At 54.0% G+C, this 21,356-nt stretch overlaps 1 protein-coding gene across 11 annotated transcripts in view; it reads right to left on the bottom strand.

Annotated features, from left to right (window-relative positions):
• Positions 1 to 1,780: 1,780 nt before the first annotated feature.
• MAN2B2 (mannosidase alpha class 2B member 2) overlaps positions 1,781 to 21,356 on the bottom strand; it is a 32,877-nt gene continuing 13,301 nt past the window's right edge. For 4 of the 11 annotated variants that reach the window (XM_072802578.1, XM_072802551.1, XM_072802585.1 and 1 more), the window contains 12 exons: positions 20,870 to 21,060; positions 19,822 to 19,960; positions 18,119 to 18,252; positions 16,225 to 16,499; positions 12,904 to 13,095; positions 12,150 to 12,402; positions 10,902 to 11,012; positions 10,630 to 10,822; positions 8,962 to 9,102; positions 7,426 to 7,538; positions 6,471 to 6,591; positions 4,757 to 5,035 (listed from right to left, as the gene is read on the bottom strand). In XM_072802578.1, coding sequence (XP_072658679.1) covers positions 4,842 to 5,035; positions 6,471 to 6,591; positions 7,426 to 7,538; positions 8,962 to 9,102; positions 10,630 to 10,822; positions 10,902 to 11,012; positions 12,150 to 12,402; positions 12,904 to 13,095; positions 16,225 to 16,499; positions 18,119 to 18,252; positions 19,822 to 19,960; positions 20,870 to 21,060 — 2,057 coding nt within the window. In that variant the 3' untranslated portion in view covers positions 4,757 to 4,841. Of the gene's footprint in view, positions 2,126 to 4,756; positions 5,036 to 6,468; positions 6,592 to 7,425; positions 7,539 to 7,949; positions 9,103 to 10,629; positions 10,823 to 10,901; positions 11,013 to 12,149; positions 12,403 to 12,903; positions 13,096 to 16,224; positions 16,500 to 18,118; positions 18,253 to 19,821; positions 19,961 to 20,869; positions 21,061 to 21,356 lie in introns of those variants that run through there. The other 7 variants (XM_072802559.1, XM_072802603.1, XM_072802593.1 and 4 more) reach the window with 7 other exon arrangements.

The following is a 21,356-nucleotide window of genomic DNA, read 5'->3' as shown; positions in this document are numbered from 1 at the left end:
GTTGGAGTTTTATAGCAGAAGAAGGTGTCAGGTCAACAGCAGAACTGCAGTCTGACCAGAGTCCTCCAGTTGGCCACAGTGAGGCAGGGTGTGGCTGGCTCATCCCAGATCCAGACATCACACCTGGAAGCGAGGGAGCTCCAGAGGGGTTTCTGACATATCAGAGGTGTTCAGTAAGTATTGACGGTGGTACTTGTAACAGAAATAATGCTAGTGAGATGGCTCCAATATGCCTTATCTCACTAATGCTCACAACAATCCTCTAGGAGATGCAATTAATTGAGGCTCAGAGAGGTGGAGTGACCAGCCCAGGGCCAATAGCTTATGAATGGCAGAGTCAGACCAAGCCCTCTCCCGCCACACCTTCATTAAGCATCATGGTGGTTGCTTCCTTTCCAACCTCAGAGAAGGGAAGGTCAGGGACCCCAGCTCAGGAACCTGAAGTTGCATGTTTCTGGGATGGTCTTGTCAGTCCACAGAACCATGGAGATAATAACATGTTGTTGTTTTAAGCAACAGTTTGTGATGCAGCAGTAGGGAACTGGGACACTGACTCCGGTCCCTTCCTTCTCCTGCCTCCTATGCCTGAAGTTCTTTCCTCTGCATTTTCATGACTGATCCCTTCCTTTCAATGATCTGTCTTCAGAAGGCACTTCTCAGGGATCCCTGGGTGGCGCAGCTGTTTGGTGCCTGCCTTTGGCCTGTGGCGTGATCCTGGAGACCCGGGATCGAATCCCACGTTGGGCTCCTGGTGCATGGAGCCTGCTTCTCCCTCTGCCTGTGTCTCTGCTTCTCTCTCCCTCTCTCTGTGTGACTATAATAAATAAATAAATAAATAAACAAATAAATAAATAAAAAAAGAAGGCACTTCTCAGAGAGGCCTCGCTGAATCTCATTCTGGTGGCTTTTTGGTTACCTTTGTGCTCTGTGTTCACAGGAATGAGATCTGCTATGGGTGTTGGCAGAGCCATATCCTCGGTGCTGTTGGTGTTCAGCAATTGGCTTTCCATCTAAATGCCAGAATCATGATACAGAGACTCTTATAAACATTTTAAATTTAAAAAGTCTAAATTGGGGTATAAATGTCATACAGTAAAGCTAACAGATCCTGAGTATTCAACGTGATGAGTTTTGACAAATGTGTATGCATGCCATCACCTCAGAAAGATCTCTTGCTTCCTGTCTGGTAGACTGTCCTCTGCCTCGTAGAGCCAACCATTTCTGATTTCTGAAGAGCCAACACATCAATTTGCCTGATCTAGAATGCTGTATGAGTGGAGTCTTCCACTGTGTCCTCTTGTGTTTGACTTCTTGGGCTCTGCGGGTCCATGAGACTCATCTGTATTTTTGCACGAATCAGTATTTCATTCTTGGACAGTTTTTTAGAATTCCATTTTCAATTTTCTGTGGGCTCTTCAGTCCTGTCTCTGTCTCTCATTAAATTTTCAGCAATTGCTCTAGGATTGTACTATATACATCCTCAGCTGTTCACAGAGGACTTCGTCAATCTTGGGCCACTTCAAACAATGGAAGCACCCCACAAACAGAAAGGTAGACTCCCTTCATCCTTTTTGCTATTGTTATCGTATGTATTATATCTAAGGTACATTATAACCCCCGCAATGTAATCAGTTCTCTGTGCATAATTGCATGCACTGTAAAGAAATGAGGAGAAACAAGTTTCTTACATTTACCCATGTACTCACCATTTCCAATGGTCTTCATTCCTTCTGGAAGGTTCAGGTTTCCACTTTGCATGTTGATTGTCACTCTGGAGGGCTGCCTTTAGCATTCTTTGGAATGCAGGTCTGCTAACACTGTATTTTCTGAGTTTTTTTTTTCCTTCATCTGAAATGTCTTTATTTCATCTTCATTATTGGAGAATATTTTCATGGAAGATAGCATTTTTTCAGTGACAGATTTTTCCAATACATCCCAGATGTCACTCCACTGACTTCTGGCCTCCATTATCTCTGATGAGAAGTCAGTGATGGTCACACGGTCCTTCCCTTGTCTGTAATACATCTTTTATTTTCTCTTGCTGCTTTTGAGTGTTTCTCTTTGGTTTTTAGTAGTTTAACCATGACATGTGCCTTGGGATATTTTTCATTGTATATGTTTCTTCCTGAATTGGGAACATTTTTAGCCATCATTACATTTGTCTGCCTTGTTCTCTCTTGTCACACTTTCTGTGACAACACTGACCTACACTTGTAGACTCTGGTATTGTCCCACAGACCTTGAAGGTCTGGTTTACATTATTTTGATATCCTTCCTCTGTTCTTCTGATTGGGTAGATTCTACTCATCTCTCTTCAAGTTCAACTGAGGATTTCTTGTAGAATATGTACTTTTTTTTAAAGCACATTTTGTGAATTTTTTTTATCCCAGATACTATATTTTATTTTATTTTTTGAAGATTTTAGAATTAATTTATTAGAGAGAGAGAGAGAGAGAGAGAGAGAGAGAGCATGAGCAGGGTGGAGGGCCAGAGGGAGAAGCAGACTCCCCACTAGCAGGAAGCCTGACATGGGGCTCGATTCCAGGACCCCTGGATCATGACCTGAGCCAAAGGCAGATGCTCAACCAAGTGAGCCACATAGGCACCCCACAGATACTATAATTTTAGTTCTAGATTTTCCATGTAGCTCATTTAATAGTTCGAGATTATCTATATCAATTTATCATGAACATATTTTTCTTTACATTCTCAAGCATCATGACAAGAGTTGCTTTAAAAGTATTATTTAAGGGATCCCTGGGTGGCGCAGCGGTTTGGCGCCTGCCTTTGGCCCAGGGCGCGATCCTGGAGACCCGGGATCGAGTCCCACATCAGGCTCCCGGTGCATGGAGCCTGCTTCTCCCTCGGCCTGTGTCTCTGCCTCTCTCTCTCTCTCTCTCTGTGACTATCATAAATAAATAAAAATTGAAAAAAAATATTAAAAAAAGTATTATTTAAAAAATTTTGTTCTTTATTAAATACACTACCCCCAATGAGGGGCCCAAACTCATGACCCCAAGACCAAGAGTCCCACACTCTACCAACTGAGCCAACCAGGCACCCCATCTGCTTTAAAATTATTATCTGAAAATTCCAACATTTGGGATCAGCTGACTCTCTTTTCTCTGAGTTGAGTTTCTTCTCCTATCAAGTAATTTTGGTTTCGGTCCTGAATGTTGTGAGTACTAGATAGTTTGAATTCTATTCTGTTACTCCTGAGGGTATTGCCTTTTATGTACATTTAACATGTGAACTCACACTGTAAGATGTCTCCCTTGCAGAGGGGAGTGGCTAGAATCTCAGTGTGGTTCTCGTACACTTGCTGGGCTATTTGGTGTTTGCCTTGTGAAGCCAGAGTTTTGGGTAAAGCTCACACACAGAATTTGGTGCTCCCATGTATGCTTTTCTCCTCATTTCTGTGCCAGTTTCCAGAAGTTGAGTCTGCTTATTTCCCAAAGCTCTGTCCACTTCAATTCTCTCTCTCTCTTTTAAAGATTTTATTTATTTACTTGAGAGAGAGAGAGAGAGAGAGAACGCATGAGCAGGGATTAGGGGTGTGCGGGGGAGGGGCAAAGGGAGGGGGAGAAGCAGATTATCCACTGAGCAGGGAGCCTGACCTGACTTGGAACTCCATCCCAGGACCCTGAGATCATGACCTGAGCATTGAGTGCTCTCGAATTAAATGCTGGATATTGATCCTGCCAAGTGGCAATAGACCCTTGCTGGAGGGATGGGAATGGGAAAAGGCTAAGTCACTCTATCCTGTTCCCTGTGTTGGCTTTTCCAGGGTATCTTGAAATCATTTAATGTCTTATTTGCTACCTTGTTGTCTCTGTCCCCAACAGGATGGAACCCAAGGCTCCAGGGCAGGTTCTAGCAGTTGTATAGGAACTCAGGGATGGGACAGGGAGGAAGTTTGGGAGAATGGAAGGGAGATGACAGGGAGGGAAGAGGAAGAAAAGAGGGGAGAGAGAGGGAAGGAGAAAAGGACAGGAGGGGAAGGGATGGGGACTGCCCAGACTGAGGCACAGATCTCCTCCAGACCCTGATCCTGTGGGTAGCTCCTCCCTGCAGGCTGGCTGTGTCTCACACAGGGTGTGTGTGGGAGAACACTTGCTATTATGCTTCACCAGAATTCCCCAGAGGATTCTCTTCCATATAGGAGGCACCCTGGGTGTCGACATTTAGATTCAGCCCATAGAGCTGAAGGTGCTGGGAATCCCCTTCAGGCTCCGACTCCCACCCCGGGTCCCTGTCCTAGGAGAGGGTCACATGGGACCGGGTACTTGCACCATTTACAATATAGTCCATGGAGGGCCACCCAGGAGCCCTGAAGTGAGAACAGAAATACCCCGCAGATCCTGCCGCCTGGTCTCATCACCCAGTCTGTGGGGCTCAGGACTCAGGTCAGCCTGCTCTTCGCATGACTCTTGACCGGGTCTGGGGCAACCTTTCCATCCTGAATGGACACCAGGCCCTCATGCTACCCACAGGCTCTGAAGGCCCTTGCAGTACCCACCCCTCCCACCCCATCATTAGCCACACAGTAGGCCCGTATGTAACACTGGTGACCTGGGTGAGAAGGGATGGGGCCTGTATGGCAGGTACCTTTGCTGTCACGCTGGGTATTTCACTGCCTTATGGGAGCTTTCTGAAGACTCCTGCACATGCATGGGGAGTGTGGATGTATGTACAGATATCACCCAGGTTGGAGGATCACAGAGGCCAGCTCTAGTGCCTGAGGAGACTGTGTGGGTCTGTTTAATGCAATTTTTATTTAAAGCACAACAAACCCCCCAACCTGACCATTTTCTACATTAGCCTATCAGGCAGACAGCTGTTCATCCCCCATCCCTCCATGCTTTTCCATGTCCTGGGTCGTCTTCCTTTTTCTGGGATTCCTGGGGCCTCCCTGGGGCCACAGAGTCTGCCAGGGACTCATGGCTACGAAAGTGGATAAAAAATGTCCGGATTTCCTTCGGGTAGATGGTGACCTTGGTGCCTTGCAGGGGTGTTGAGTGAGATCTGGAGCTGCCTGGGGGAGCAGAGGTGGTCTGTCCTTAGAGCCACCTGCTTCCCCAGGACATTTCCACCCAGCATCCCCCTCATATACCACACCTGCCTCCACTCTGTTGTGGCTCCTTCATGAAGGCCCTTGGGTGCCCCCCTCCTCCTGGGACTCCCACTGCCATGTACCCCTTGTATTCTGGCTCTCCCATGAGGGTAATAGGTAGGTGGTCCTGGCCATACATGGCCTCATTCCCAATAGGGTGTAGCACTCGGTGCCTAAAGCTTTCTCACTCAGGTCTTTGGGTGGGGCCTGCACTTTGTATTACTGGGCTCCACTAAATTCAACCTTGGCAGGGAAATTTCTTCATCCATTCATCCCATGGATCATTCCACCCATGATCCTTGGTCCATCCATGAATCCATTTGTCCTTTCACCCATTCAAAAACTCATAATTCCATAGACCCATTCATCCATCCACCCACCCAGCCATCCATCCTTCACTCCATCATTCATCATCTAATCCTCCATCAATTATTCACCCATCCACCCATCTATCCATTCACCACGTATTCACCCATCAATCAATCCTTCTACCCATCTTTTCACACAAATACCCAATACCCTTCAATATACCCAATTATCCATCTATTCATCCATCATCAATCTATCATCCTCATCCATCTACACATCTACCTGTCCATTCATTTATCCATCAATTCATCCATCCATCCATTAATCCACCATCTATCCATCATTCATCACCTCTTTACCAATCCATCTATCCATCCACCTATCATCTATCACCTATCCATCATCCATCCAACTGTCACACATCCATCCATACATCCATCCACTCATCCATCATCTTATCCATCATCCATCAACCATCTACCAATCCATCCACCCTTTCATTTATGTATTTGTCCATCCATCCATGATCCATCCATCCATCTCCACATGATTAAGTGTCCAGCAATGTAGATGGCACTATGCGTGTACAGTGCACAGAGAAGATCCATAGCAAACAGGAAAGAGGGGGAGAGGACAGCAGAGGAGGAATCTGATCCAGCCCTGGACTTCACAGAAGCTTGAGTAGGAGCAGGTCAGAGGAAAAGGGACAAGGGCCATGCAGGCAGAGGGAAGAGCATGGGAAACACTGAGAAGCATGAGCTGCCTGTGGTCCCCAGGAACTGATGGTGTGTGTGCAGTGTGAGGCACAACATGGTAGGTGTCAGAACCCCCTGGAATATGCTTGCCAGGTCAGGACTCAGCCAGGACAGAGGCATAGGGTGTGGTCTCCAGACACACATGCAGGTGTGCACACACACTGACCTGTGCAGATTCAGAGGAGCTAAGGAGCCTGCTCAAGGTCCCACAGGCCATAAGGGGCAGAGCTTCTAAGCCAGGCTATGGGGTTGCTAGGATACCCAGGCAAGGTCTGAACCAGGGGCTCCCAAACCTCTGTGGTGGGGCGGCTCCTGTGTCCTCCAGCTCCAGCGGTGTAGTGTGTTCCCATCCCAGGTCCCTGTCAGTGAGCGCTCCTCCACTGCCCCCACGGACCCCAGCCCCTGCAGCACAGCCTGCAGAAACAGGAGCACAGGGAGGGTGAGCTACTCCAAGCCCCAGATCAGAGCAGGTAAAGCAGGAGTAGGGGGGGCAGTCTCACCCTGGGCACAACACACTTCCTCCTTAATTCTTACTGCAGATCCCCAGACAGGAACTGTGTCCACATTTTAGAGATGAAGACACTGGCCAGGGTCAGCATGCTTCCCCTGGCACTGTCCTGGAAGAGCACACTTGGGGGTGGCAGGCACAGGAGCTGCCTCCAGCATCCAAACCCCTTCTCCCTGGTGTGGCTCAGCAGGCAGCAGCCCCAGAGATGAGGCCAGGCATCCTTATCCCTCCCCTGTGTCAAGTAACCACAGACCCAGCCTCCTGTGCAGGGAGGGAGGCAGGCAGCCCATTCTGGCCTGAAAAGGAAGGGACCTTCTGCTGTCCAGGAGACAGGGAGGTTCTGGAGAAGCTTCCTGGCACTGACAGGAGAGAAAGCACAGGGGGCATGGGCTTTTTTGCCTCTGCCTTCCCAGCTTCTGCTGCTACATCTGATTGGGAGGCCAGTGTGGTGGGTCACCACAGGGATGAGCAGAAGCAAAGAGCCAGCACGCTGACCAAGGCTGGCAGCAGGACAATATGACCCAGGAAGGGAGCAGAGGAAGTAGAAATGCAGGAAAAATGCAGGAAGAGGGGGGCAAGGTGCCCTTGTGCCCCAACAGCACCCACACCAGGTTGAGCCAGAGCTCCCACAGGCATCTCTTTGCCCACGTCTTTGCCAGAGGGGATTTTCACCCTGGGCTTGTGTCCCTGCTGGGGCTTCTTAGACAGGAAGCCTGTCCCAGGGATCTGAGGGCACTTACCTGCAGATTGACCCTCACTGGCTGAGATAGGACCGGGTCTTCGCCTTCCTCATACAGGTGGTGGAGCCGCAGCAGGACACGGCGAAGGTCAGCCTTGGCCTTCCCTCGATGGCCTTCAGGGACAGAAGGACCCACATTGGCCCCAAATCCTCTAGTCAGGGCCCAGCACTTCCTACTCCACACCTCCCTGGGAGGCAGCTGACCCGGTCCCTTATTGATGACAAGTAAACCAGGCTCATAGAGGTCTGGTCACTTGCCCAAAGACACAGCTGGTGGGCACCAGACAGAGGATTCCAGCCCAGGTCTGGCAGCCTCCGAGGCCTCTCCCCACACCCAGGGACTAATGCTGAGGGGTGCCTGCAAGTCTCTGCCCTCGTCTGCTGCTGTGCTCCTCACTAGGCTCATCCTTAAGCCTCCCAGTGCCTGCTGGACAGCTCTTCCCTGCCCCCTGTGTGCTTTGGTGTGGCCCCAACCCTCCCAGGTCAAGGCACAGGGAGCAGGAGGGATGTAGCCCTTGCACAAACTTCTTTATCCCCGGGAAGGAGGAAGCAGGTGCTGAATATGGCCTCCATCAGCTGGGGACCCTGGTGGCCACAGTGACAAGGGCCATGAGCTGAGCCCACTGGACCTGTGGCACAGGGGAGAAAGGAACGAGGCTGTGTTGGGTCAGGGGAATGTGGGCTCCTGGGTCCTGCAGAACAAGGGGTTTATAAAATCTCTTGGATGTGTTCCAGGGTGGTGGTTGTGGATTCAGCCCAAGGGTTGGGCACGTTGTCTGTGTCCTGTTGGGGGTGTAGGTGGGGGTGGGGTTGAGACACGTTGATGTCCATGACCACATACCTACTTCATAAGGTGGCCCTGAGCTCGAGGACAGCAGTGGGGGTGTCTCACTGCATCCCTGAGGCTCCTCTCCCTCTGCCACTCACTCACTGCTCCCCAGGGAGGAGGGACTTTCATTCAGTGAGTCTGGGGACACCCCAGACATTGTGTGTCAGGGCCCAGCACTTGACTTGGCGGCTTCCCTGTCTAGTCTGAGAACTCTGTGAGTCCAGGGTCTTTGCCTACCATCACCTCTGCTGATTACCCACCGCCTGGCACAGGAGACAGTTGTTCAGTGAATGAATGGAAGCCCCGGATAGTCAGGCTTCCTGAGTTCAGAGGATGAGTGGGACTTAGTTGTTCCCAGCTCCAGGAGGAGTCCCTGAGGAAGCAGACTCCACGGCAGGCTAAGCATCCGGCAAAGGTGGACGATGGTTGGGGTTTGGTGGTGGGGATAGAAGGGATCCTCAGAGCCTGGGTGTGGACAGGTCCTCCTCTGGGGCCCTGCCGACTGGGTGTCCTGCCTACTGAGGGACCCCGGTCCCCCCACTGCCTCTCTGTGGGCCTGGGTCTCCCCATTGGGCAGATAAGGGGAACAGGGGACCATGCAGAGCCAGGACAGCTCTGAGAGGAGCCCACTTTGTCCGGTGATGGGCGTGGGGCCAGGTTGACATGGGGAGGGAGGAGTGACTCTGGTTCCCTGGACACCCGGCTCACGTTTCTGGAGATCCTGCAGGTGCTCCGTGTGGTTGGAGCTGTAGTTCCAGCCCGGGATGCTCAGGATCTGCAGGTGAAGACTTGGGGGCAGGGTCACGGCTTCTTGCTGCCGCTGGGAGCCTGGAAAAATCTGGGCAGACTCTGCAGGGCAGACACACAGAGCCAGGACAAGGATTGGGCCCCGCGCCTCCTCCTGGCACCGGGAGCTGTGTACACTCTGGCCCCATTCCGGGCAATCCGGCTCCTGCCAACTCGTGCCCCTGAGGGAGGACAGCCTGAAGCCCCTGCTGGTCCAAGCGCCTCGGGCACCCCCGTCTAGCCTTTGCCCACGGACATCCTTCCACCTGAATGCCTTCCCTCCCACACGGCCAGGGGCCCACACCACAGAGTCTAAGAGTTGGAAGGATCCTGAATCTCTAGGTCAGCTGTTTCCAAGTACAGATGGGGAGACGACCGCCCAGAGAGGTGATGTGGTTTGTTCTAGATCACAGGGCAGGTTCACACAGAGCCTCGGTTTCAATTCAAGGTCTAGGATGCCAGCTCCTCCCTTGTTAGGTCATCCTTGGTCCCCTGCTCAGAAGCACCCAAGGCCCTCCTTCCAGGAGAGGACCTGTCCCTTGCCCAGTCCCACTGCCTCTGCTCCCTGAAGCCTGGATCTGTATGAGCATGGCCCCCCAAGCCCATAGCTCAGGAGAAATCCTGCAGGAGAGGCCTGGCCCTTGCCCATCCTCAGTGTGCAGCACACAGCAGGCACTCAGCCCGTGTTTTGTGCACGTGTGAGCAGCAGCCTGCCCGCTTCTACAGCCCTGGGAGGGTCCTGCTCTAAAACTGAAATAAGATAAATCATAACCACATTCTCTTCCAAACCTCTCAAGTGAGTAGAGAGGAACAGTTCAAGGATTAAGGGAAGGATACGAACTGTATCTAAATGATTCATTCTTTAAAAGCTGCTGCAGAGTACCATATTTACACACGATCATTACTTATTGTTTCTCATCTTCAATTATTTCTGTAAAGACATAGGCGGTTTTAAATCTGAAGAAGTCTGACCGAGGGACGCCTGGGTGGCTCAATGGTTGAACATCTGCCTTTGGATCAGGGCGTGAATCCCAGTGTCCTGGGTATAAGTCCCACATTAGGGTCCCCGCAGGGAGCCTGCTTCTCCCTCTGCCTATGTCTCTGCCTTTCTCTGTGTGTCTATCATGAATAAATAAATAAAGTCTTAAAAAAAAACATCGAATTTTGAGTGGAGGCAATGCATGAATTTTGCACATCAGACCATGAACTTGAACTAACCTTGCCTGGTGACAGCACACCCAGAAATCAAATAAAACAAGTCTTTTAATGTTGATCTACTAGGGGTGAAGCCATCGAGCCATACATGTCATATTATGGAAGATAAAGAGTCATCAGAGCAGAAAGTGAGGGATACTCAGGGAGAGGATACAAAGCGGAATCTGTGATTCTCAGAAGTGCTCGCTACTCCATGTATAAGCTTGGGTGAAGCCTGAAAGTATTTGCACACACTTTGCCCACACATTAAACGAGGGCTTGGATCAGAGACCCCTGAGCTCGTTTCTGATCAAAGTTTCCAGATCATGGTGGCCCACACGGTCCCCAGGTCCATCCCAGCCAGGGGGGCTCTTTCTGGGGTGAACACTCCCTTACCATTCAGCTCTCTTAATAGCACTACGGGTGCGTGCTGCAGCGCTAGCCCACACCTCTGACGCAGGCGGGTGGTGAGAGACTGGGGTCCCAGCAGGAGCCAGAGCACAGGGTAGACAGTGGAGGTGTCATTCAGGGTGAGATCATAATCCAGAGCCCAATCAAAATTGTTCCAAAGCCGGCGATGGAGCATGACCTGCAGGGAAGAGCCGTCTGACCGGCCCCCCTGCCCACCTGCTCCCACCCCTGGGTGACCAGCAGGGCCCACTTCCTACCTCCACCTGCCCGTTCTCTTGGCTGGACACGCCGTGTGCCTGCTTGGACAGCAGCACCAGCCTGCTTCTGCCGTCCTCAATGAAGGCGGACTGAGCCATGGGGTAGTAATTCTGTGGACACAAACATTGCCAGGCTGGCGGTCCTGGAAGGGGACAGGAAGGCCTCTCGGTCCGGGTCCCCCTCCGGCCACCCCACACCCTCCACCCCACGCACAGAGCACCAGCTCAGGGTGGAGAAGGGAGACAGAGGTTAGAGGCTCTGACGTTGGACACCAACAGACTGTCACTCCAATCCTGCTCCACTGCTTCTGACTATATGAGCTGGGGACTAAGCCCACTCAAGCTCGGTTTCCCCACCAGTACAAAGGGCCCAAAGACACACTGTGCACAGTCCTGCAGGAGTGAGGAGGGGGTGTGTGGGGTCCAGCCTGATAGGGGAGCTGGGTGGAGAGTTGCTCCAGAGAGAAAGGGCCATGTGTGTTCTGGGAGAGCGGCCCCTGTCCCAAGGCTGAGTGCTCTCTGGAGCCAGATGTCCCGGGTGGACCCATGGGAACTGTCAGCAGCCCCTGCACAGCCCGTGAGGGCTAGCAGGTAGGTACGAAGGGACCTGAGCTCAGAAACAGAGGAGGGTGGGGACACATGCCTCTGGGTCCCCTCAGGAGGAAAAAGAACTGATTACTGAGGGCACAGGAGGCCCCCAGCGGGGGCTTCACCTGGATTGTCCCCCCTGACCCTCACAGCCCTGGGTTTGTTCCCTTTCTCGGGTCTGCAGGGAGCCATAGGGAGGCCGGCCCAGCTCGCCCAGGATCACAGGGCCAGAGGCCTAGGACGTGGGAGCCCATCTGGCTTCTGGCAATGCTCAGCGCTTGGAAGAAGCTGCCAGGGAAAGTCTCTGCCACAGCACCTGGGATGGGTCAGGCACACTCAACCTGAATCTCAGAACACCCCAAACGAGGCGTTCATTCTCCACAAGAGGAAACCGAGGCACAGACAGGGACAGGGACAGTCTAGTGCATGTGGTGGCCCCGGATTTCAGACACTGCAGGTGGCCCAGCCTGGGCCTCACTCCTAACGGCACAGGTGGGCAAGGGGGCTCTGCTGGAGTTTTGTCCAGAGGCCTCTGCCGCTCCATGGTGAAGCTGCAATGGGCCTCCTCCTCCTGTCTTCTGGAAAAGCACCATCAGGGATTCCCACCCCCACCCCCCCGCGCTCCGGGACCGCAGAGCAAACAGGCATCCTAGAGCATACCCGGGCGATGCCATTGCTCGAGTATTTCTGGAAGACTCTCCGCTGCATCTGGTAGCCGTTGTTGTCTGAGTGGAGGACCTGCTTGTTGTGGAGACTGGTGCTGGTCCTCAGGATGGCCTCGCGGTTCAGCTCCAAGGGGCCCACCCGGTACTCCTGCTCGATGCGCCGGCACAGCAGCTCCGCTCCCTGGGCCAGGGGCACGTGGGCGAGCCGGGAGTAGATGGCATATGTGTGATTCCTGTCCCCCACCTTCCTGGTGCAAAATAGGGAATGGGTGGCTCAGGCTCTGGGTTCCTTTGGAATGCCCCTCCCTCCCTCCCCTCACTCTCTCCCTCCTCCTTCACTCCTTCCATCCCTCCCTCACTTCTTCCTTCCCTCATCCAGGGCAGGGGGGCAGGGGGGCAGGGAGCATTACTTATCAACATAATGGAAAGAACCTGGTCCCCTGATGATGTGGAGCTGGGATAACGTGGAGCTGGGGTGCCTCACCCGGATGGCTTAGGTGTGTGCTCTCATGAAAACACAAGAGTCCCCTCATTGTCCCTGTCCCAGCTCTGAACCTGGACACCCCGTACAAGGTCCAGCACGTGCGATGGAGCCAGGATGCCCTAGGCCAGAGCAATCACGTCTTCCTCAATCTCCCCTCCAGAAGGACCATGTGCCAAGCACGGGCCCAGGAGCAGGGATCCGGCACAAACATGGACCCTCGTTCCCTTCCACACTTGCCGGCAAGCACCTAGGAGCCTGAGCCCACCTGTAGAAGTATTGCCGGATCTCAGTCATGAGCTTTCCCGCCACAATCTGCATTCCCACACTGTTCCATGGGCGCTTTGCAGAGTCGATGGGCATAAACACAAAATTATCAGATACAAAGCCATATTTCAAATCAGCATTGGCATGGTATTCCATGAACTCCTGGGTCACCTGCACTGTGCGGTTACTCCCTCTGCAGAGACAAGAAATGGGACACAGCATTATCTTCGTGCACACATGTCCCAAGCATGGTCCTCTCATCTGGAAGCCGGTAAGAAGCCCTCTATGCAGACACCAAGCTCCACCTGAAGTGAAGAAAAGTGATCTCTGCAGAGCTCAGTGACAGTCAGGAGGCCACTCGGTGACACCCGTGCACTTGCCTCAGATAAAGCCCCTGGGAGTCGCCCCTCCCCTGAGCCAAAACTGCCTTAGATCTTTCCATGTGCCAGTGGGGATCCCAAAACAGGAGGGGGACAGAGGCCTCACCCTAGGCCCCTGAGAGCCTATAAGAAGCAGTCACGCTGCCCCAGAGGAATCATCCCAGGGAATGGTGCCTGCTTATCAGGCTGCCTCCAGGGCCACCCTATACCTTTCAGAGGTACCCCAAGGAGGACCCACAAAGACTTTGTCATGCTGACCCCAAGGTGTCCAGATGTCAGGAACCAGCACTGTCAGTCATTTCACCTTCTCCTGACTCTCGAGGGCAGGGAATATTAGCCCGTTTTGCTACCGAGTCACCTAAGACTGGGGCCCTAACATCACTGGCATAGGATCACATGTCTGGGAAATGCTCAGGCCAGGACTCAGGTTCTGACTCAACTGTATATTCTCGCTCCTTCTATTCTGTTCCAATGTTTTGCTTGGGTCGGAGGAGCGGGGAGGAGTGGGTGGGGACTCAGAGCCTTGTAGACCTGTGTATGGTGTACACGTGTACATCTCTGTGTGGTCTAAGCCGAGGCAAAGCCACGTATCCAGGATTAGGCATGGCCCTGCAGCCACAGAACATGGAGAAGTGTCACTTCCTCAGCCATTTTGGGGTTTTCTGTGCTAATTTTGGGGAGATGGATAGGGAAGGCAAGGGAGTCATCCGTGAAGGGCCCCTGTAGTCCCTCTGGAATGGCCAGAAAAGAATCCTTCTCATGAGTCTGGCCCCCAAGGCTTTTCCCTCTGGCTGCAGGCTGCCCCCTTTTCTTCATCAGATCCCCCAGGCGTCATCAGCCAGAGACTGGATGGGCAAAATGTGCTCCATCTGTCGTGGGAATAACACTCAGCCCAAGGAGGGCTGAGTCCCTCATGCACCTGAAGCATGGATGGGGAGCTTGAACACATGATTCTAGGGAAGGAAGCCAACCCCAAAGGGCTAACTGGAGTTGATCCCAAGGTATGAAATGTCCAATTTAGACACATCCAGACAGAAGGGTGAGAAGGGCCATGACTATGGTGATGCTAACAGGGCCCGTGAGTGTCCTGATACCATAGATGGGGACCATTTCTATGGCTGAAGTGCATGGTCAGTGAATTATATCCACAGTGCTGTCATGTAAGAAGAGAAGCTCAACCTCAACACAACCTGGCCCGGGGTGGTCTGTACATGGTGGCCTCCCATTCGGTCCTCTGCACAGGAGACTGCCTCCGTGGAATTAGCTGTCCCCTCGTCTGTGCCCGTGGATGCTCTGGCCCTTCCAGTCCTCAGGCCCGGCTCCAGATGCCTCCTGCCCACCAAGCGTCCTCTGCGCTTCCTGCTCTCCATTCCCACAGCTCCTTTTCTCTGTTACCAGAGTTCAGGTGCTGAGCTAGCAGTTTACCCTGGAGGGGATTTCAGAGTCTTATGAGAAATACCCAGTCCTCACTCCAGCCAAAGGTAATAGAGACACTTGGGGTCAGATGGATGGTCGGCAACCATGAGCTGTACACCCAGAAATGTTGGGTGGGGGATGTGGCTGAGGATGAGGCCTCCCTTGGGTGCACACAGGGAATGTGAGGTGGGGCTGGTCCAGCAATCACTGTCTAGCTGGGGGGCGAGGCCTGACTCAGAACCATCCCAAGGCCAGCCTGGGGACTCTGCCCTCCACGTCCTGACCAGGGAGGCTCAGAAGTTGTCTGGCCCTCCCCCGGTTCCAGGTGCTCCCCACACCCCCTATGCTGGCCACTGGGCCCTCCTCCTACCTGCCACATCCTCTCTCAGGAGGATCTTTGGAGTGATGAGGACAGAGCTGTGATGGGCCCCACTGCAGGGGACTTTCTCATGCTCTGTGGCTGCAGAGCTGTGGACAGCTGCCTTCAGGCTGAGCTCCAGGGGCCATTCACCTCACACCCATGCTGCCCGCTCCCTTCTCTTTCCTTCCCCTCACTTTCTGCCAGCTACTCTTCCCAGACTTCCTGCTCCTCCTCCACTTCCAATCCTGTTTGGATGTCACATTGGGAAACATAATTGGCTGTTCTGGCAGAGGCATTTGGGGTGGCATGACAACTATCTGGGATGTGGCCTGATGATGGACAGGGCTGGCCCCAAACACTTGAGAGTCCTTTTCCTGGGGTGACCTGCCTTCTCTGCTGTCAACAATTAGTTGCTAAATGCATGGATATGTAATGGATGTATAGATGGGTGGACATGGACAGATAAGCAGATACATAGATAGATCGAGTGGTTGGTGGATAGATGTAGGGGTGAATGAGTGGTAAGTAGGTGGATATATGGATGGGTGGAAAAGTTGATGAGTGGATGGATGGATGACCAGTGTGTGGTTAGGTATATGGGTGGGTAGATATATGGTGGATGGGAGGGTAGTGAATGGATGGGTGCATAGTTGAGTGAGTAGATGGATTGTTGAATGTGTGATTGGATAAATATATAGAAAACTGAGAGTACGGTGGATTGTTGGAAGGAGGGTGGTGGGATGGATGGGTGGATGTATGGATGGATGAATGATGGATGGATGGATGAGAGGGCGTCTGGAAGAGGAGGATGGGTGGGTGGATGAGTTGTTTTGTGTGTGGCTATAAAGACGGTTGTGGGGATGAGAGGATAGATGGGTGATTGGGCCATTGGTAAATGCATGAACAAAAAGTTAGTGGATGGATGGATGGACAGAAAGGTGGGTAGATGTGGATCAACAGCCCTGAAATGGTCAGATTCAAGAAGGGCTCTATTGTACTTGTCTAGTCTCAGAACTGCAGAAATAGAGAGGGTAACAGAAGGAGGGCCTTCGTCACCTTCTGATGATTTCCCCTAGCAGATGAGGACACTGAGACAGGTGGGGAAATGACGTGCCCAGGTCTCAGTGCACGTCTCTGCCTCAGAGCCACCATGGCTGCGCCTCACCTCTCCCAGATGCTGTGCAGTAGGTTAGTGTCCCGGTCCAGGAACACAGTATAACAGTCATTCTCCACGTGAATCAGGTGCCTGTCCCTTGGACGAGCAGGTGTCTTTTTCTTGCGGCCAAAGTTGGAGGTTCTGGCCAGACTGGCACCCAACTGGTTCGTCTCCTCCTGGGTCCCCTCGGTGCTCCTGATGCTGTAGTATCGGTAACTGAGCCCTGGGATTGTGGTCAGCACATGCAGGTCATATGCAGATTGTGTCTTCTTTGATTCCTGGATCTGCAGGCCAGAAGGATAGGGCAATGTGGTTGGTTTCAGGCCTGGAAGACCTTCAGCGTCCTCAGTAACCTGTGACTTGCACACCTCCTAGTCGAGGCGCTCACTGCTCACGGGCAGCAGGGTCTTTGCATCATTGGACTGTGCTGAGTTCCCTCTAGTCATCCTCCCTGCTCAACAGGACCTTCCCCAGCCCCATCTCCCTCCCTGGCCCCTCACTCCTCAGGGTCCAGCATCAGCAGTGCCCTCCTTTCTCAGCACCCTGTTTTCTGCCTCTGAGCCTTTGCTCATGATGTGCCCTCTCCCTGGAGGGTCCGCTCTCTGAGGGGACCCTGATTTCACATCCTCCAACTTTCCCAAGGGGGTGTTTTCCTGTTCCCCTCCTGGCCTTCCCATTCCCCTTGTCACCTGAACTGGGAGGGTTGGAGGAGGACACAGGGTACACTCAGAGGAACCCCTCACTCTCTAGGGGAAGCATGCAGCATCCCAGTTGCTGGGGGTAGCTTTGGGGCCTCCATTAGTCACCCCAGGATGTCTGCACACAGCGTCCCACCCAGGCCTTGTGGGACATTCAGCAGACACCCCGTACCTGCCCCCATCCTGCTCTGGAGAACTTCCTCTCAGAGCCACCACCATCTGTCACATTCCACACCATCTTATTTGTTTCCTGTTGTCACCCAGGGTGAGAATATGAGTCCTCCGCAGGCAGGGACTTCATATGCCTGGTTATTAAGGAAACCTGGCCCCTAGGGCAGGCCTGACACAAAGCAAGTCTCCAGAAATATTTGCTAAGAGCATTTATCTGCATGCTGTTGCATGTGGGGGAAGAAAGGGGTGCTAGGAGTTGGGTCTGTGAGAGCAAGCCTATCTCATCTCCCTGCCCACGTCACATGAACTCCTCCTTCTGCGTCAAGCAAAGCCAGCTGCCCTGGCTCCCCAGGTCATCACTCCACACCACACGTGTCCTTCAAGTGTTGCAACAGCCTCCCCACGGTGGCACTGCCGTCCTGGGGATGAGCACTCAGCCCTGGCGGGAGCAGAATGTGCCCTCGGAGTGTCTGCTAAATGGCTGAGGTCAGCAACTCCTGCCCTTCTGCAGGGAAACACTGGCATTGGGGGACAGGCAGGTCCCTGGGGCCCTGCTGGCTCCTGGCCGTGGAAGGACATGAGAACAGATCACGGGCATGCTGGCATCTGGGTGCGCACACCTTCAGGCAGGCCAGTCTGAAACATCAGCACCTCCACCAAGTGCCCCAGGAAGCCCCATGAGGGTCTTTCCCACACAAAGTGGAAGTTGACATTCAGAATATAAAGATGCCTCGTGGCGGGGGGGGGGGGATGGGGGGCGGGAGAAGAGCCTCCCAAACAGTGCAAATGACCCAGGAGAACCTCCTGGGAAGGGACAGTGGGGCCCTTCTGGCCACTTCAGAGGCCCATAGCCCAGTGCCAGCCTCCTGGTGGATCCCACGGAACCTCACTGGACAGGGTCCCCATGGGGATGTACTCCAAGGGAGCACCCATTGTCACATGTTCACTTAAACTGTTCCCATTTCTTGAAGCACCCTCAGAGAGCAAGTGTCAGCAACGGCAATTGTGCCACGTGCAGGAAGTCATACCCATACCTGTGCAGCCACTTGCTGGCCTGACTCATCTGTGACGCTGACCCTGGAGAAGCCCACAGTCAGGGTAACAATGGTGGTGACCGTCCAGGCCAGGGGGTTGTAGACCACGGCAGAGTGTCCCACAGGTTCCTGGTCTGCACACAGAGAACTGAGTTTACCTGCTGCCATTGGACTCACCCAACACACCTGGGTACCCCTGGATACATGGGAAACTGGAGGCAGGAGAGACACATCCCAGTATAGCTGCCAGGGCACCTGAGGACAGGGACTAGTGGGCTAGTCACTGCTACACCCAGGGGCCCCATACTCTGCTCAGTGCTCTGTTCCCGGTCCCCAGGCAGAGAGGCTGGAAGGGAAGACACAGTGTTCCTCTGACAGAGAGGGTCCCCATGCTCCTCACACATCACCCCTGACAGCCCCACTGGACTGAACAGGCCCGGAGATGTACAGTCACCTGGCCTGCTACTGAGGTGTGGCTGCCAAGCTTTGAGTGCTTGGCCTCGGGATGGACGGGAGAATTTTTGGGAGGCTGGAGGGTCCAGTCCAATCGCCTAGCCCAACGTGTGAGCCCCAGCGATGTGCACCTGGGCTCCCTCTCTGTTCCATCCTTTATTTATTCAGTGAGGTAAACTCTGGCCATGTCTGATGATTCCTAAACACATCACACACTTCCAGGCCCGAGCCCCTGCCCAGGCTGTCCCCATGGCTGGGACACCTCTCCTGACCTCCCTCTGCTCACTGCTTGGGCAACCGCCCAGGTGAGGTCACGGGAACGGCCGGTCCCACCTAGCAGGGAAATCCGACCCCAGGTTCCAGCTCTTTTGCAAAGGTCTGTACCAGCTGCCCCAGGATCTATGGGCTGGGACCCTGTGTGCTGCTACCTGGTCCCCGTGGGCCTTCCTCAGTTTGAGGATCCAATGGCATTGCACATAGACTCAGAGGGGAGGGAAACGCCGGCCAGGGGAGCAGCGAGGGCCGATGTGAGGGGTGCCCCATGACAGAGTGCATGCTGGGCTGGGGAGCAGGGAAGGCTCATCAGGCCTTGTACATGTCACATTCAGGCACTGGGAGAGACACCACGGTGTCCTGGTGCCTGGGCCTTTCAAGGGGGAGGTTCTCAAACCTCCTCAGGCCCAAACTGGCATGACCAGTTATCTGCACATGTGGAACCCTCACCATCAACGAGGCTGGACATCAGCACTCAAACTGCACTGACGAGGGAGTTGGGGGACCCAGGCTGGGCTCAGATCCCCGAGGACACCTGCATGCTCTGTAACCCTGCAGCACGGGGCCACGGTTTCAAGCCCTGCTCTGCTCCTTCCTGGCTGAGTGACCCTGGACAGGTCCACAGCCTCTGGCTCTGCTGTGTCCTCAGCTGCGCAGTGAGGATAACAGCCCCGAGCTTACAGACCCTCCCGGCATTCAGTAACCACTGCGTGCAGAGTGCTGAGGCGGCCGCTAGGCCTCACTCTCATGGCAATGTCACCCTTCTTCCCACACACACACAGGACACACAGGCTCTGAGCAGCCAAGCACTTGCCAAGCTCAGGCCAAGGTCAGGGTTGCACAGGGATATGTGGTGGCAGGGTCTGAGGCTCCGGTTGTTCAGATCCTCTCCCTGACCCCAGGCTCTGTGCTCAGAAATGGTCAGAGCCACCTCCCACCACTGACCTGCAGGGCCACCATACATAGGCCTCGCTTACCCGAGTGGGCTGGGGTCCTGTCACGGACGATGGAGGCCATCAGTTCCTGCACACCCTGCATCCCTGAGCTCAGATTCTCCTCGTGCATGTCTCTCACCTTGGGGCTCTGGGTCCCAGTGATGGCATCATGGTGCTGGACCTGCGTCCCGACAGGATTGGGGGAAACATGGGATCTGGCCTGCCTCTGCACACCACCTACCCGGGTACCTCCTAGGTGCTGGCTCTCCTTCCCGCTCCCCAGGGGCTCACGGAGACCCACTGTGTCCCCTAGCTCGGGAAGAGAGGAGACTTCTGTCAGGGACCTGCCCCTGCTTCACCTCCGCTGTCCAGCCTCCCAGGAAGTGCTGCTGGGATGCTCCGGGCACCCTCCATTCTCTGCGCCAGAGTGGGACTGGGATTAACTTTCCGGCCCGAGGGAACCTGAGACTCTACCAGTGAAGCCTCTTGTCCAGCCCCCTCTGAAGGACTCTAAGGTCTACCCATTTCACCCCAGTGACACATCTGCCAGTGACTCCCTCAGGTGAGCATGCCAATGTCACGTCCAGCATGACCCTTTCTGGCTGGGTATGACAAGTCACAGGATTTCTCAGATCTCACTTTTCCTATCTGTACAGTGGGGACAAGTGGAGACGGAAGATCGGAACCACTTGTTATGGGGCAGCCACCGTGCCCAGCACCTTATGTACATTATCACATTCAGTAGCCTCGCCACCCTGGGGTGGGCGTGAATTTCTCATTGTCCAGGGAGGGAATTATGCTCAGAGAGGGCAGTCCTGAGCCTGAAGCCACCGGCAGAGGAGGACTGAATCCACACAGGACACTAACGCCTCTCCTGTCTGCCCTTTACCCTCTGCCCTTTGGCTCTAAAGCCTACTGAACCCACCAGCTGAGCGTTGTCAGGACGTGATTCTAGCCTTGGTCCAGTGTCCACACACACCCACCACCTCAGTGTTCTCCTCTGGAAAGTGACCTCTAGCGACCAGGGGCTGGGGAAGTGCACTACACAGGAGGTTTCAACCTGACATCATGCTGAGAGGTGTGACATTACCTCGGAGACTGCCCAGCGGAGCCTCTGGAGCTGCTTCAGGGCCCAGGCCGGGTCCAGGTGCTGGTGGGGGGCAGGCCACATGTAGCGTGTGAACATGGACTCCCCGGCATACAACAGAGCACTGGCTCGCCTCGCCAGCGCCTTGAGCCCACTGCGGGAGGCGTAGAAGCCCGTCCAGGCCTGAAATGGATCTGGAGAGAAGAGCTGGCAGTTGGCATGAGTCTCCCTGGCGTGGGGGCTTCCAGACCCCAAGCCCAGTAAAGCTGGGGAAACTGGAGCCTGGTGTCTGGCTCTGCCTGGGTCACCTATAGAGGCAGCCAGAGACTCCTGTCCAGCCAGGCCAGGAATGGCCCGCGGATCCCTGTTGTGGGGGCTGGGGCAGGTGGGAGGATCAGGCTGGGCTGGGCCAGGCCTGGGATGGGGGACCAGACAGTCCAGGGAGGACCTGGGAATTTGAAGAGCCTGTGAGCCAAGGGCCTGGGAGACC

This window comes from Canis lupus, chromosome 2 (assembly GCF_048164855.1).
Source record: "Canis lupus baileyi chromosome 2, mCanLup2.hap1, whole genome shotgun sequence".
NCBI classification, from domain to species: domain Eukaryota; kingdom Metazoa; phylum Chordata; class Mammalia; order Carnivora; family Canidae; genus Canis; species Canis lupus.
Note: the sequence above shows the minus strand (reverse complement) of the source record. Positions and strands in the feature narration are given on the sequence as shown.